Below are 13213 nucleotides of genomic sequence, written 5' to 3'. Positions count from 1 at the left end.
CTCATAAAAATACCTTTGTTGCTCTCAGCCTCTTCCAAATTGCAGGGAAGCACAGTGGCTAAATGGCTAGCACTTCCACCTGGAAGTACTAGGGTTGTTGGTTCAAATCCCAGCCACAGCACCTCCTGCCTGGACTTTGCATGTTCTCCCTATGCCTGCGTGGGTTTCCTCCAGGTACTCCAGTTTCCTCCCACACTCCAAAGACATGCTGGTAGGTGAATTGGTTCCTGTCTAAATTGTCTTAGTATGTGTATGTATGCATGTAAGCTAGGGACCTTAGATTGTACACCCCTTGAAGGTTAGGGACTGATGTGAATGTATAATATATATGTAAAGCACTGTGTAAATTGACAGAGTACCTGAAATAAATAAATCAATCACAAACTTCCTTTTTTTCTGCTGTTATCTGACTTCCTGTTAGAGGGTGGCTACATTTGTTGTCCAAGTTTTCTCTGTATGTAGGAATATAGCCACTCTCTCTTGCTTGCTCCCAGGATGTACTAGGGACCATGGACTATGGGATGTGTAGTAAGCATAGAGCAGTGCACAAGACCACAACTAACGTGTACTGCTTGTTCCAAACAATCAAATGTGAGGGGGAAAAGAAGAGGTTCAGGCGTGCAGAGAGGATGTAAAAACCCTGTAAGAAATGATTTATTGAAAAATAGATTCCAGGCCCATTAAAGCGGAGCTCCACCTAAAAGGGGAAGTTCTGCTTTAAGGACTGCTCCCTCGCTCCCCATTAAGGATTGGCACCTTTGGGGGGCGGGTACCCATATTTGACAGGTACCCACTCCCACTTCTGGTCCGATCGCCTAGGCGATCAGAAGCGGAAGGTGTCCTCCCTCCCTCCCTGTAGTCTTTTGGGACACGTAACAGGTCCCAGAAGACTACAGGATCATTCTACTCGCGCATGCGCAATGGGTACCCAGCTGTGAAGCCACAAGCTATCACAGCCGGGTGCCAATACTGAAGATGCCGGCCTCCTGGAATACAGGACGGCCGGTGAAATGGGCTGCGGGGGACACACCGTGGGACCGAGGGACAGGTGAGTGGCTGTTTTTTAAAAGTCAGCAGCTACAGTTTTTGTAGCTGCTGACTTTTATTTTTTGACAGGGTGAGTGGAACTCCGCTTTAAGTAGTAAATGTATATGGATTTTTTTTTGAGAATAAGGATATCGTTTAGTGCCATTTTAACCTACCAGCATGCTTGTGGAGTGTGGGAGGAAAGAGGAGTACCTGATGGGAGAATATGCAGACTCCATGCATATAGTTTCTAGTACTGCAAGGAAGACATGCTAACTACTAAGCCACTCTAATAAATCACAAATACTCTATATTGTTTTTAAAGTGTAAATGAAGACATGCAAGGAAGGGTTAGACCTACTGCCAAGATTTTTTGTTGTCTCACTAGAGAAACTCACCTCTCTATTTGTTCTGTTGATCATCATCACTGAAACAGAAATTAAGACTAATTTACACTGGCAGCAGCCCTATGCCACTCCTCTGCAAAGTGATCTGCAGTGAATCAATTTCAGAGGGCAGTTGACAGGCGGCTGGGAAGTGATATGTCACTGCTTGCTTTAAGGCTGAAATGCCTGCATCACAGTGTGCATTCTGTGTGGTTGCAGGAAGGTTGCAGCACGGCCCATTCACTTTCATAGGTGAAATATGCTGCCGGCATACTGACAATCTTGTTTCAAAGTGAAAAGCTCTTTTCTCTCACACAGAAAAGCATTGTTTTGGGACCAAGCAGGGACTTTTCCTTTGGCTTGACAAACAACAACAAACAGTGCAGACATACAAAGGAATCATTCACCAATAGTTGGTGTGCAGGTAACATATTTTATCCATGTTGTACACTGTGATCAGTCAAGAGTCATTGCAGCACCCTTTTAATTAACCTTTTCATTTGAATGGGTTGCAATCAGTGGCACTACTGCACTTTCCTAACCACTGTAATGTTCCAACATATTTTGGCCCCTTTCACACAGGCTGGATCTGGCTTTTATCAGCAGGAGATTTGAATGCTGATCCCCTGCTGAGCTGAGCAGAGTGGCCAGATGTCAGGTCCATGTCCGCTTATTAAGAGTGGTCAGGGACATAGTCCTATCTGCTCTATGGGCAGTCAAAGGTCCGTTTACACCCGACTTCCCTCCGATCCAGCCAGATGGAGGGGAACAGATTCCCTTCCATTTTGTTTTTGCTAGATCGTAACGGATTGGAGGTAGGCGGTTGTAAACGGACACAGTTCCGTTTACATCCACCATTCCATAGAGGAGAATGGAGGGTTCAATCGGGTCTGCCTGAAACCGATCGGACCGCTTGTGTGAAAGGGGCCTTAGGCTGATTACTTAACATGCAGTGTCCTCCTCCCTGCATGGTGGGTTGTCTTCCAGTTGCAGAGGCAGGCGCTGATATGATTGCAAGAATGAACTGCAAATGGAGGATGCTGTGGTGGGTGCATCCATCACATGCATGCAGAATTTGTGAAGCAGCAGAGTAGGCTCTGCTGGGATTGTTTAGAACCTTTCAAAACTTTGCCAAAAAGATCAGGAGATGATATAGTCAAATTAAACTTTTCCAAACTTTCCCCCCCCAGCATGCAATGAACTGAGGTAAGCACACTTAACTTCATCGGACTGTAACATACCTGGCTACAGCTCACCAGATCTGATACTGGTTAAAAAGTCATAGCAAGTCTTTTAGTCAATTGTCGAAATGGGTTGGTAGTGAACTCAATAAATGAGTGGTGGCCATAGGCATAGGACATGACCCAAAGAGACCGGCTTTGCAGAATGTTTGAAAGGGGGGACATCATCAGGATCCAAGGTCTCAGCAAGTGGTCATTGAAAATCGCCTTTGTCGCCAGCAGTAGATGTAGATTTTAATAAGAATCATAATAAATGACTGGACCTCATCTTTACCTATCCACAAAGAGAAGTATAACATGCCTGCATGGCGGCTACTAAATTTTGGGGTTCAGGACTGACCCATTGGTGAAAGTTGACAAGGAAGCAACAAAGAACCATGTGCGGAGTCAGAGCAAAAGAACATAATTGAATATAGTTCAGCTATCGGGGGATGCAGCAAGAAGACGCAGTTGGGAACCAGACTAGCAGACCACCAGACCAAAGGTCAGAGTAAGCAGCAGGTAAGTGAAGTCAGAGCCAGGCATGAGGTCAGGACAGACTGTTGACAGACAACATGCAAAAAGACCACTCATAATCAAGGTATCAAAAGTGGCAGAATGCAGTGATTTTTAAGGTAGCTACACAATAACATCAAAGAATATGTATTTATGAATCAGCAAAGGGTGTAGGTATATTATGGATGACATGACCCAAGACTGGGGCTAGTTCTCTCTTAGGAGAGATAATTTGGAGCAGCTGAGAAATTACGTAATATACAGTATATCTGTAAGAGAAAGTCATTCTGTTCAACTTCCATGCTTTATTCTGTTATTCTTAGTAGTAATACATATAGGGATATTGCCTTGGAAATGTGTGCTTTCAAATATCAATTATAGTAGTCTAAGGCTTCATGCACACTGGGGCCCTTCTAAATGATTTTCTCCTGGTGGGAGAAAAGCAGCTTCAAAAACACGCTTATGCTGTGTTTTTGCAAATGCTTTTAGGCACATTTAGGCGCATCAAGCACATGGACATTTATTTATTTATTTATGTATTTATTTGGACAGAATATTAATTTATTCTGGCCATTGAAAAAAAAAAAAAGAAAACGCTACATACGCCTAGAGCTTAGGTGCATTTAGGTGTACTTAGGCACGTCCAGTGCTTTTGCAACCAAACCGCTCCTCTCCTGAATGCACAAGTGATGTTTTTGGGCTTTTTTGCCTCTAAATGCCCCTGTCTAAACTCCTGTAAATGCCTATGTGTGCATGGACACATAGTTTTACATGCAGGGGAGTTTATAGACAGATAAAAAACAGCCAAACGCCAGTAAAACAAGCATTTTTGAGCTCAAGTGTGCATGACGCCTAATTGTTTCAAATTCACGTGAGCACACCTGTGACATTATATTCAGGAACATATTGTTCAAGTGTCTCCATCTGATCTTTGCTGTTCTTATCACATGGGGTAAAAATATAATTACATTTTATAACCACATATAGATTATGTAACATGTTACTAGCAATCTATCCAGATTCCAAGTTCCACATACACTTTTTTTTTTGGCTGCTGGAGATTTTTTTAAGGTTTTTTTGTCTTTTATTTCATGTTCACTTACAGGTTAATGGCAGATGATTTTAAATCAGGTTAGCATTAGTGTTTTAAAAATCAACAAATACCGTAATTATTATCTGCTATACATTCAAACATTCTTTATTTTTCCATATAGTTACAAGAAAATAAGAGAGTATACATATATTATTATTTCTAATGCAAAATCTGACCATGCTTTGAAAACAACAGTTTATAGTATATAATTAAAAAAGACCCCTGTTACCTCTCCCCCCAACCACCACACACACACACACACACATATATACAAAAATGCCCTATTTGAGAATAAATCTTCCCGCTCTTTTATAATTTTGTAGAATTGCAGTGTGATAAATATTTTTTTCTTAACATCATCCATAACAAAGTATTACCTTTTACTAGTTATAAACAAAGTTTACAAGGTCCATCACTCACATTTAATGTTTTTAAGCATCATACTGTTATTGTGAATGGATTGAAAATGAAAATGTTTCACACTGCTTTGTATGTTCTGTGCAATTTTCCAGTCATTAAATTCAGTTTTGTTTGTTTGATATAAGCAGCATGTTAGGAATTGTTATAAAATAATATCTTGGCTCCCAAAAAGGCTCCTCTTAATTGTTTTGTAGCAATCCATGATGCAGCATCCCATTATCCTTGCTGTATTTAAAGCAAAGTTTGAAATGTATCTCAAACAGAAAATTCCATGTTTTTTTCATCATCATACTGTCAATCACTTTGATTGGTTGTAAATAATTTCGACTGCTCTACATGCTCTTTGCATTTTTCTAACTCAACAGATTCAGTATGGCTTCTTTGCCGAAAGACCTGGGAGATTTTACGGAAACTGGAGGTCTCAGAATGAGTGCCTTCAAAGAGCTTGGCCATAAATCCCACCCCAGCACTTCTAATGAAATTCCCACCAGCAAACACGTACAAAATAGGATTAGCACTGCTACTGAGAAAGGCAAGAGCTGTGGCATTAGGCCTGGCAACTTGAGCTGCTTTTCTTAGAGTTCCGGATGAGAACAACTCCCCTGATACCTGTATCATATTCACTAACTGATATGGAAGCCAGAAGAGTGCAAATGTCACTATAATCATGATTACCAGACGACTTGTTTTATTCTTGGTCTGAAATTTGGCACTACGTAGCCTTAGTCCAATGAAAGCATAGCAGTACAGAATGATTGTGAATGGGATGGCGAAGCCTGTTATAGTTTCAAACATATACTGAAAAATAATATGTTTAGCAGTGGAAGTGTCATTTTTTGAACCATGGAATGGTATGCAAAGAGTACGGCCAAATACATTTTTAACATCACGGTAAAATAACATGGGAATGGACATCAAAGCTGCAAGCAGCCAGATTGCAGACACAATGCTCCTGACAACTGGTTTTGTTCTCACCTTTTGAGAAGTGAAGGGAAATGCTACAGCTAAAAAACGGTCCATGCTCATAAAGGTAATCAGAAAGATGCTGGCATACATACTCAAACAGCTAACATAATGACACATCTTACAAATGACATGTCCAAATACCCAGCTTCCAGTGGTTAGTAGATGGAGAAAAAATGGTGCTGTGAGTATGAGCATGATGTCTGCCATAGCCAAGTGCAAAATCAGTAGACAGGTTACTGTACGTTTTTTCATTCGTGTTAATATCGTCCAGATGACAAAGGCATTGCCTGGAAATCCAATAATGAAAGCAATTGATAAGATGGCAATCCCAAGGCTGGCAGAAGATCCAGACGATTGTGGTAGGATCTTAGAAGAGGTTGTCAAATTTGGTGTACTCATAATCATCAGAGCAATAACTGTATTCTGCAAAAAGAAAGTGAGAAATATCATAAAAATAAATAAATATGTCATTTAAAGAGGAACCTTACTAGGCTATCAATAAGTACTACAGTGACTGACGTTTAAAAAAACACACTTACCAGTCCATGAAATCAAGAGCCGTGAGAGATTTTGTCACTACCTAATCATGTACACCCGGTATTCCCTTGCACATGCTCCAGATCAAAGGACCAAGAGAGACTGTCCTGAAGCCTCTCGGGAGGTGTGATATGTAACCCAGGAGATTGTGAGTGGGCAAACATAGGGCTTCATCATCCTCACCTAGGTGACCAATGAGTAAATGGGAGCGAGTACCTCCCCCTTAAAAAAAACTGCAAATGTGTACCAGGGAAGAAGAGGAGTAGAGTGATGTTAAGTGTTTAGTGCAAGTGAAGATTTACTTCAATAGGATCTTCCAGGTATAGCAGGGGGTCCTGCTGCTATCAGTCAAATTTCATCAGCTTCACCTAGGCTACCAATCAGTAAATGGGGGTGAGCACCTCCCCCTCCAAAAAAACTGCAAATGTGCAGCAGGGAAGAAGAGGAGTAGAGTGATAATAAGTGTTTAGTGCGAGTGAAGATTCACTTCAATAGGATCTTCCAGGTATAGCAGGGGGTCCTGAGGGCACCAGAGTGTTGGGATCCTGCTGGTATCAGTAAAATTTCATCAGCCTCACCTAGGTTACCAATGAGTAGATGGGGGTGAGCACCTCCTCCTCCAACAAAACTGCAAATGTGTAATAGGGAAGAAGAGGAGTAACGTGTTGCTAAGTGTTTAGTGCAAGTGAAGGTCCACTTCAATAAGATCTTCCAGGTGTAGCAGGGGGGTCCTGAGGGCAGCAGAGCCTTAGTATCCTGCTGCCTTCAGTCAAATTGCTGGGAGGTGTAGAAAGGGAAAAGGGAGTGTGGTTTGCTGTGTGTGTCTATGGATGCAATACAAGTATCTCCTTATCAGCTGGTTAGTTAAGGAGATACCCACAAACAGGTACGGGGTGCAAGAGGCCTGGGCACTGGCAGCAGGAGACCAAAAGGGGCAATTAAAAGAAAAAAGAAAGAAAAAGAGTCCTCATATAATGTTAGTGTGGACTCCCCCCCCCCCCCCTATTTTTCTTAAAATAATGAACATATTATACTTATACTGCCTCTGTGTCCTGTGAGAAGAGGGGTTTTCACAGAGCAGCCTGGATTCTCCTCCTCTTGGGTCCCCTGTTGGTGCTCCTGACTCCACCTCCCTGCCGAGTGCCCCATAGCAAGACACCTACTATGGGGGCACACTTTCAGGATTGATCCTGGGCTGTACCCTGTGCATCCATTGACACACAGAGCACAGCTCATCCCCTGCCCCCACTCCTTCCTCACTGGCTGTGATTGACAGCAGCAGGAACCAATTTGACCAGTAAGGAGAGAGAGCATAGAGAGCAGCAGCTCTTGTGCACAGCGCTGGATCGAGATCGAGCTCAGGTAAATATAAGGGTGAGGGGGGAGGGGCAGGGGTTAGCTGCATACAGAAGGTTTTTTACCTCAATACATAGAATAGAATGCATTAAGATAAAAAAAACTTTGAGACTTTAGAACCACTTTAAAGTGGTTGTATAGGCTGAAGGTTCTTTTACCTTCATGCAACAGGTCTCTCACAAGAAAAGAGGGAACTGTGGGGAGATCTGCTGTGTATTGGCCACATGCTTGGCAGTTTCCGTCAGCTTTAAAACAGCAATTTTCCAGACATCTGTCATTTCCTAGTTCTGAATGACCAAATGATCACAATTACATTAAAATCTAATAAAATTGCCTTTTAGCTGGCACTGCTAAATTAATTTCTACCAAATGGTTTCTAGGAACAAGGAAAGAGTTGCAGGCGGCAGGTCACTGTGTTTGAAAGCTGTTGACAAAAGTGCAGAGATTATTAGAAAAATGATATATAATAATATTTCCATTAAAGCTGTCTAAGGTCTGGAACCTGTTAAACTTCTGTGCTCTGCTACCTAGTTCTTGCATGCAGTGTGATCAGCTGGCTGATCAGATGGCCTTATGACTCCAAGAGAGCGACCACCCCCCAGCCCAGCTACAACATGTCCTCTGATGTCTTTGATCTACTCTTTCTGCATCTTGAAGACTGATGATTATAGCGGCTCTGTTTAAATAAAATTTAATTTGTCTTGTGAAATCACTTTCGCCTGGAGTTGCTTAATACTGAGCACTCCTAGAAACACAGTTTCAGATTGGTATTGATGCCAGTAAAAAAAACCTTATTTTGGGTTTCCTTTCAGCTGCCATACCATACTAACCACAGGGTTCTCAGGTCAGATCGACTACAGCTCAAAGAGATAACACAGAAAGTCAGCACAGTCACTGCCATTGGCACATATTCAAGAATATCATTGCGGGGCATCCTTAAAGTGAGACACTTTATATTCATACTTAGAAGACTGAATCATCCTAGAAGCATATTTAATGGAGTTTTAAAAAGCATTTATCATTTAAGGTGTGTCAATGACTTCATAAGAGAATAATTGTATAACCTTACAATTGTATGTATTTTTTAAAAGTTAAAGCTTTTGCCTTACCTTCATTAAATCATGAAAAACATTTCTGTAAAAAAATAGCTCAAATGTAGTTTTACTTTTTCTTTTTCTTTTTTTTTTTTGAGATTCAGAATTTCTGTTTCTGAATTTGATCATAGAAATAAGTAATGTCCCAAAGAGACATTGGTGAGTAATCCCTTATCATTAATTTAACTGTGTAGTCAGATGAAAATACACAGTGAGGACTACCGGTAACTAATAGGACTGCATATTAATCACAGCCTATCCTCATCACCCATTATTTAAAAAGACATTGTTTGGATGGATCTCTATTTAAATAGAGATTTATTCATTTTGAGTAGCTGCCTCTTCAGAGAATAATTATATACAGGGCTTTTTTTCACAGAGAATAGGTGCAGGTACTCCCCCCTTTCTGAGTCACCCCTTATCTCTGTCCACAACCCACCTCTGAGCACCATCCCTTGGTTCCACTCCCTACCCACATTCCAGTCAATGCTGGAAGTGCCAGAATTGCGTTCTCCCACGTTCCTGCTGAAAAAATGCCCTGATCATACATCATGAATGTTTGTTAAAAACAACACACTTAAGGTGCAGCTATGCCTAGGCTATAGATAGATTACGTATCCTGAACAAGCAGTAAGGGAATTCTAAAATGCTATCCCTGGCCTCTCACACTGCATGCACTGTGGAGTAATTAATTCTCAAAGATCACAAACAAACTTTAATGTCAGGCTTCAAGCAGTATTAAATTCCAAAAGTAAACATTTATTATATTGCAGCTTACAAAATCTTAAATGTGATTGCTATAGTATTATTTTCCTTTTTTGGCTTCCTTTCTTCTACTTTCATCTGCTGATTCAGCAAGCTAGTCTGCTGTGTTTCAGAAGCTCAAGCTCCAGCAGAATGTATCAGTTTACATGGATAAGACCATTAATTTACCACTGGCATTGGTCATCTTTTAATTATACATTTATACATGTAAAACCTTTATCCCAAAAGGAAAGAACTGCTTGCTGTAACTGATAAAAGTTTGAGCTGAAATGTATCTTCAATGTGTTATTGCACTCAAATCTGCTAATACATTTATTACTAACACCCCCCCAGACTGACAACGCTGCTGCCTGCTTTGTCCTGGCTCATTCCTCCACAGTGGTGTCTCACTAATAAAGGAGGTGTGTTACTGGCAAGAACACCAGGTGAAAAAAGAGGGGTAAAAACAAAGAAAAAACAACCGATGCAGTCACCACATATAGTGACTGGTAAGCTGCAATATATTACATTTTTGGTTTTGAGTTTAATACCATTTTCAGTCTAGCAATGTAGAAATGCCTGTGTGTTTACATTAAAGACTGTCAGACAGGGAAGATACTGCTTCAATAAAAGTAACAGGAAAAGAGCTAAGGTGTCAGTGTTTCTGTAGGCAACTTTTAAGGCAAACTTCTGCAAAATGCCTAAAGCTACTGGAGTGAATACGTACTTCTTTTAAAACAATTTTACAATTTGTTTAGAATTTAAAAATACTTCACTGTGTATAGTCTGGGCAAATCTTATAGCAATATTAAAAAAATATCTCACAATTTAATGTTGTATGCTATCTGTGTTTTGAGATATACTACAGATCATTTGGATCATTTATTCAGTCTACATATTATTTCTATAGCTACTAAGCTTAAAATAATAAAAAATTATGCCATGAATTGCTTGTGGCATATCATGCCATTTACATTAACTACCATATTTAAGCAAGTAGGCATTCATTTCACTAATATTGTACAGAGGCATGTATGCTATTACTTTCTTATTATGTCATAAATGTCATCTAGCATATTTAGGCAGGCAGGTGTACTTTTCATTAGTACTATGCAATGACATGTATAATTTTACTTACTGCCTCTGACATGATGCTGATGTCCGTTCCCAGAGATGAAAATATCCTAAATTCAAGAGCAGGAGTACGAATCAGTCCATTTGAAAATATTTTAGACCAAACTTACAAAAATAAGCTTTAGAAAAGAGGTAGTGCAGGATGTTACAAAAGGATCTTCAGCGTATTGCAGGTTTCCTGCTGTCACAACTCAAATGTTCTATTTCAGCTTGTTGCGTAAAAGATAGTGTCCGTGAATTCACTTATCTGCATCTAGACAATCTTATGCTTTAATAAAAAAAATCTTTCATTCTGGTTAGAACAGAAAATCTTAATGATGTAAACTGATATGTTGAAATGTTTCTTCTGCTCTTATGAGGCATCTAAGAAAAGGGACTTCTTGTAGGGACCAATACTATTTATATTCCTCAAACACTGCACTAAATGACTCAGCTTTAATCATTTCTCTGCAAAAGGGGCAGTTTACACCCTCATATGTCCTGGCAGGAAATGCTAGCAATGGAAAGTGTACTAATTATACTTGTGGGATGGGGTCACTCTTTAACCTATAGAGGACCAGTTGGATATACCTTTGCTCTAAAGCGGTAGTCTCCAAACTGTGGCCCGAGGGCTGGATGTGGCCCTTTGCTTGTCTTTGTCTGGCCCTTGAGGCACAATTCCTTCCACTGACACCATTGCCGGGTCACTATTCCTCCCACTGACACCAATGCTGGGTCACTATTCCTCCTACTGGCACCAACAATGGGGCACCATTGCTCCCACTGACACCAATGATGGGGCACTATTCCTTCCACTAACACCAACAATGGGACACTATTACTCCTCCTACTGACCAAATGCACTGTCTAATTTTTTAAATCCCACTGACCATCAACTCTGAGACATTGTAAACTCCCACTGATGCTGGGGCATTTTCTACTCCCACTGGCCACAGTCCGGCCCTCCTAAAGTCTGAAGGATTGTCAACTGGCCCTTTGTTTACGAAGTTTGGAGACCCCTGATCTAAAGGTCAGCCCAGAGGGTATTAATGTGAAATGAACAGTATCAGTCATTGAAGTGAACCCATGCTAAGTACACTGTTGAACACAAGAGGTCTCTCCTTCTACTTCCTTCTGCATAGTCACTCCGCATATATGCTAACTGATGTACCCATCATTCATTATCTGTGCAAAACTCCACATCTATACACACACACATTCTTTTATAGTTCCACTGGATACAATGAACACACACCACTACTCTTGCCTGTTGTTTGAGGCTCCACACCTGCCTACTTGCAGTATACTTTATGTATGTCGTGATGTATTGCCATTAAGTATACAGCAGGTAAAATAAGTATTGAACATGTCACCATTTTTCTCGGTAAATATGTTTCTAAAGGTGCTATTGACATGGAATTTTCTGCACATGTCAGTATCAACCCATACAATCCATACATACAAAAAAACCAAAACAAATATGTTCAGAAATTAAGTTATGTGTATCAAAATAGAATGACACAGGGATAAAGTATTGAACATGCTAACTGAAATTTATTTATTACTTCGTACAAAATTTTTTGTTGGTAATGACAGCTTCAAGAAACCTTCCGTATGGAGAAACTAGTAGCATGCATTGGTCAGCTGTGATTTTGGCCCATTCTTTCACACAGTCTTCAAATCTTGAAGGCTCCATGGGCCTCTTCTATGAACTCTGGTCTTTAGTTCTTTCCATATATTTTCTATTGGATTCAAGTCAGGTGATTGGCTGGGTCATTCTAACAGCTCTAATTTCTTTCTTTGAAACCAATTGAGAGTTTCCTTGGCTTTCTGTTTAGAATCATTGTCTTCTATGAACTCTGATCTTTAGTTCTTTCCATATATTTTCTATTGGATTCAAGTCAGGTGATTGGCTGGGTCATTCTAACAGCTTTAATTTCTTTCTTTGAAACCAATTGAGAGTTTCCTTGGCTTTCTGTTTAGAATCATTGTCTTGCTGAATTGTCCACCCTCATTTCATCTTCATCATCCTGGTAGATGGCAGTAGATTTTTATCATTTTTCCATTCATCCTTCCTTCAATAATACGAAGTTTCCCAGTACCGTATGCTGAAAAACAGCCCCACACCATGATGTTCCCAACTGCAATCTTCACTGTTGGTATGGTGTTTTTGGGGTGATGTGCAGTGCCATTTGACCTCAAAACATAGTGTGTATTATGGCATCCAAAGAGTTCAATTCTGGTCTCATCTGAGAAGACTATATTCTGCCAGTATTTCACAGGCTTGTCTAAATGTTGTTCAGCAAACTTTAAATGAGCTTCAACATGCTTTTTCTTCAGCAATGGAGTCTTGCATGGTGAGCATGTATACAGGCCATGGCGGTTGAGTGCATTACTTATTGTTTTCTTTGAAACAATTGTACCTGCTAATTATTTCTGTAACTCTCCACAATTGGTCCTTGGCTCTTGCACAACTCCTCTGATAATTTGTTTCACTCTGCCAGAAATTTTGCGAGCATCTAGTCGTAGCCGGTTTATGGTGAAATGACAGTGCTGACTGGAACAATCTGAAGTTTAGAAATCCTTCTGTAACCAATGCCATTAGTATGTTTTGCAACAATAAGGTTGCAAAGGTCTCTTTGCTTTTACCCATCATGAGATGTTTCTTGTGTGACACCTGGGTAATGAGACACCTTTTTATAGGCCATCAGCTGAGACTGAACCAGCTGATATTAATTCGCA

At 40.4% G+C, this 13213-nt stretch overlaps 1 protein-coding gene across 1 annotated transcript; it reads right to left on the bottom strand.

Annotated features, from left to right (window-relative positions):
- Window positions 1–4317: 4317 nt before the first annotated feature.
- Window positions 4318–10831, bottom strand: LOC149454892 (leukotriene B4 receptor 1-like). The gene is made up of 2 exons (XM_089687053.1): window positions 10497–10831; window positions 4318–6050 (listed from the first exon to the last, which is right to left on the bottom strand). Exons 1-2 carry the CDS (start codon window positions 10506–10508, stop codon window positions 4956–4958), a joined length of 1107 nt encoding a protein of 368 aa, XP_089543179.1. The 5' UTR covers window positions 10509–10831; the 3' UTR covers window positions 4318–4955.
- Window positions 10832–13213: the final 2382 nt, after the last annotated feature.

This window comes from Staurois parvus, unplaced genomic scaffold (genome assembly GCF_062004578.1).
Source record: "Staurois parvus isolate SC_StPar_1 unplaced genomic scaffold, SC_StPar_1.0 ptg000415l, whole genome shotgun sequence".
NCBI lineage: Eukaryota > Metazoa > Chordata > Amphibia > Anura > Ranidae > Staurois > Staurois parvus.
This window is presented reverse-complemented; position numbering and strand designations above follow the sequence as displayed.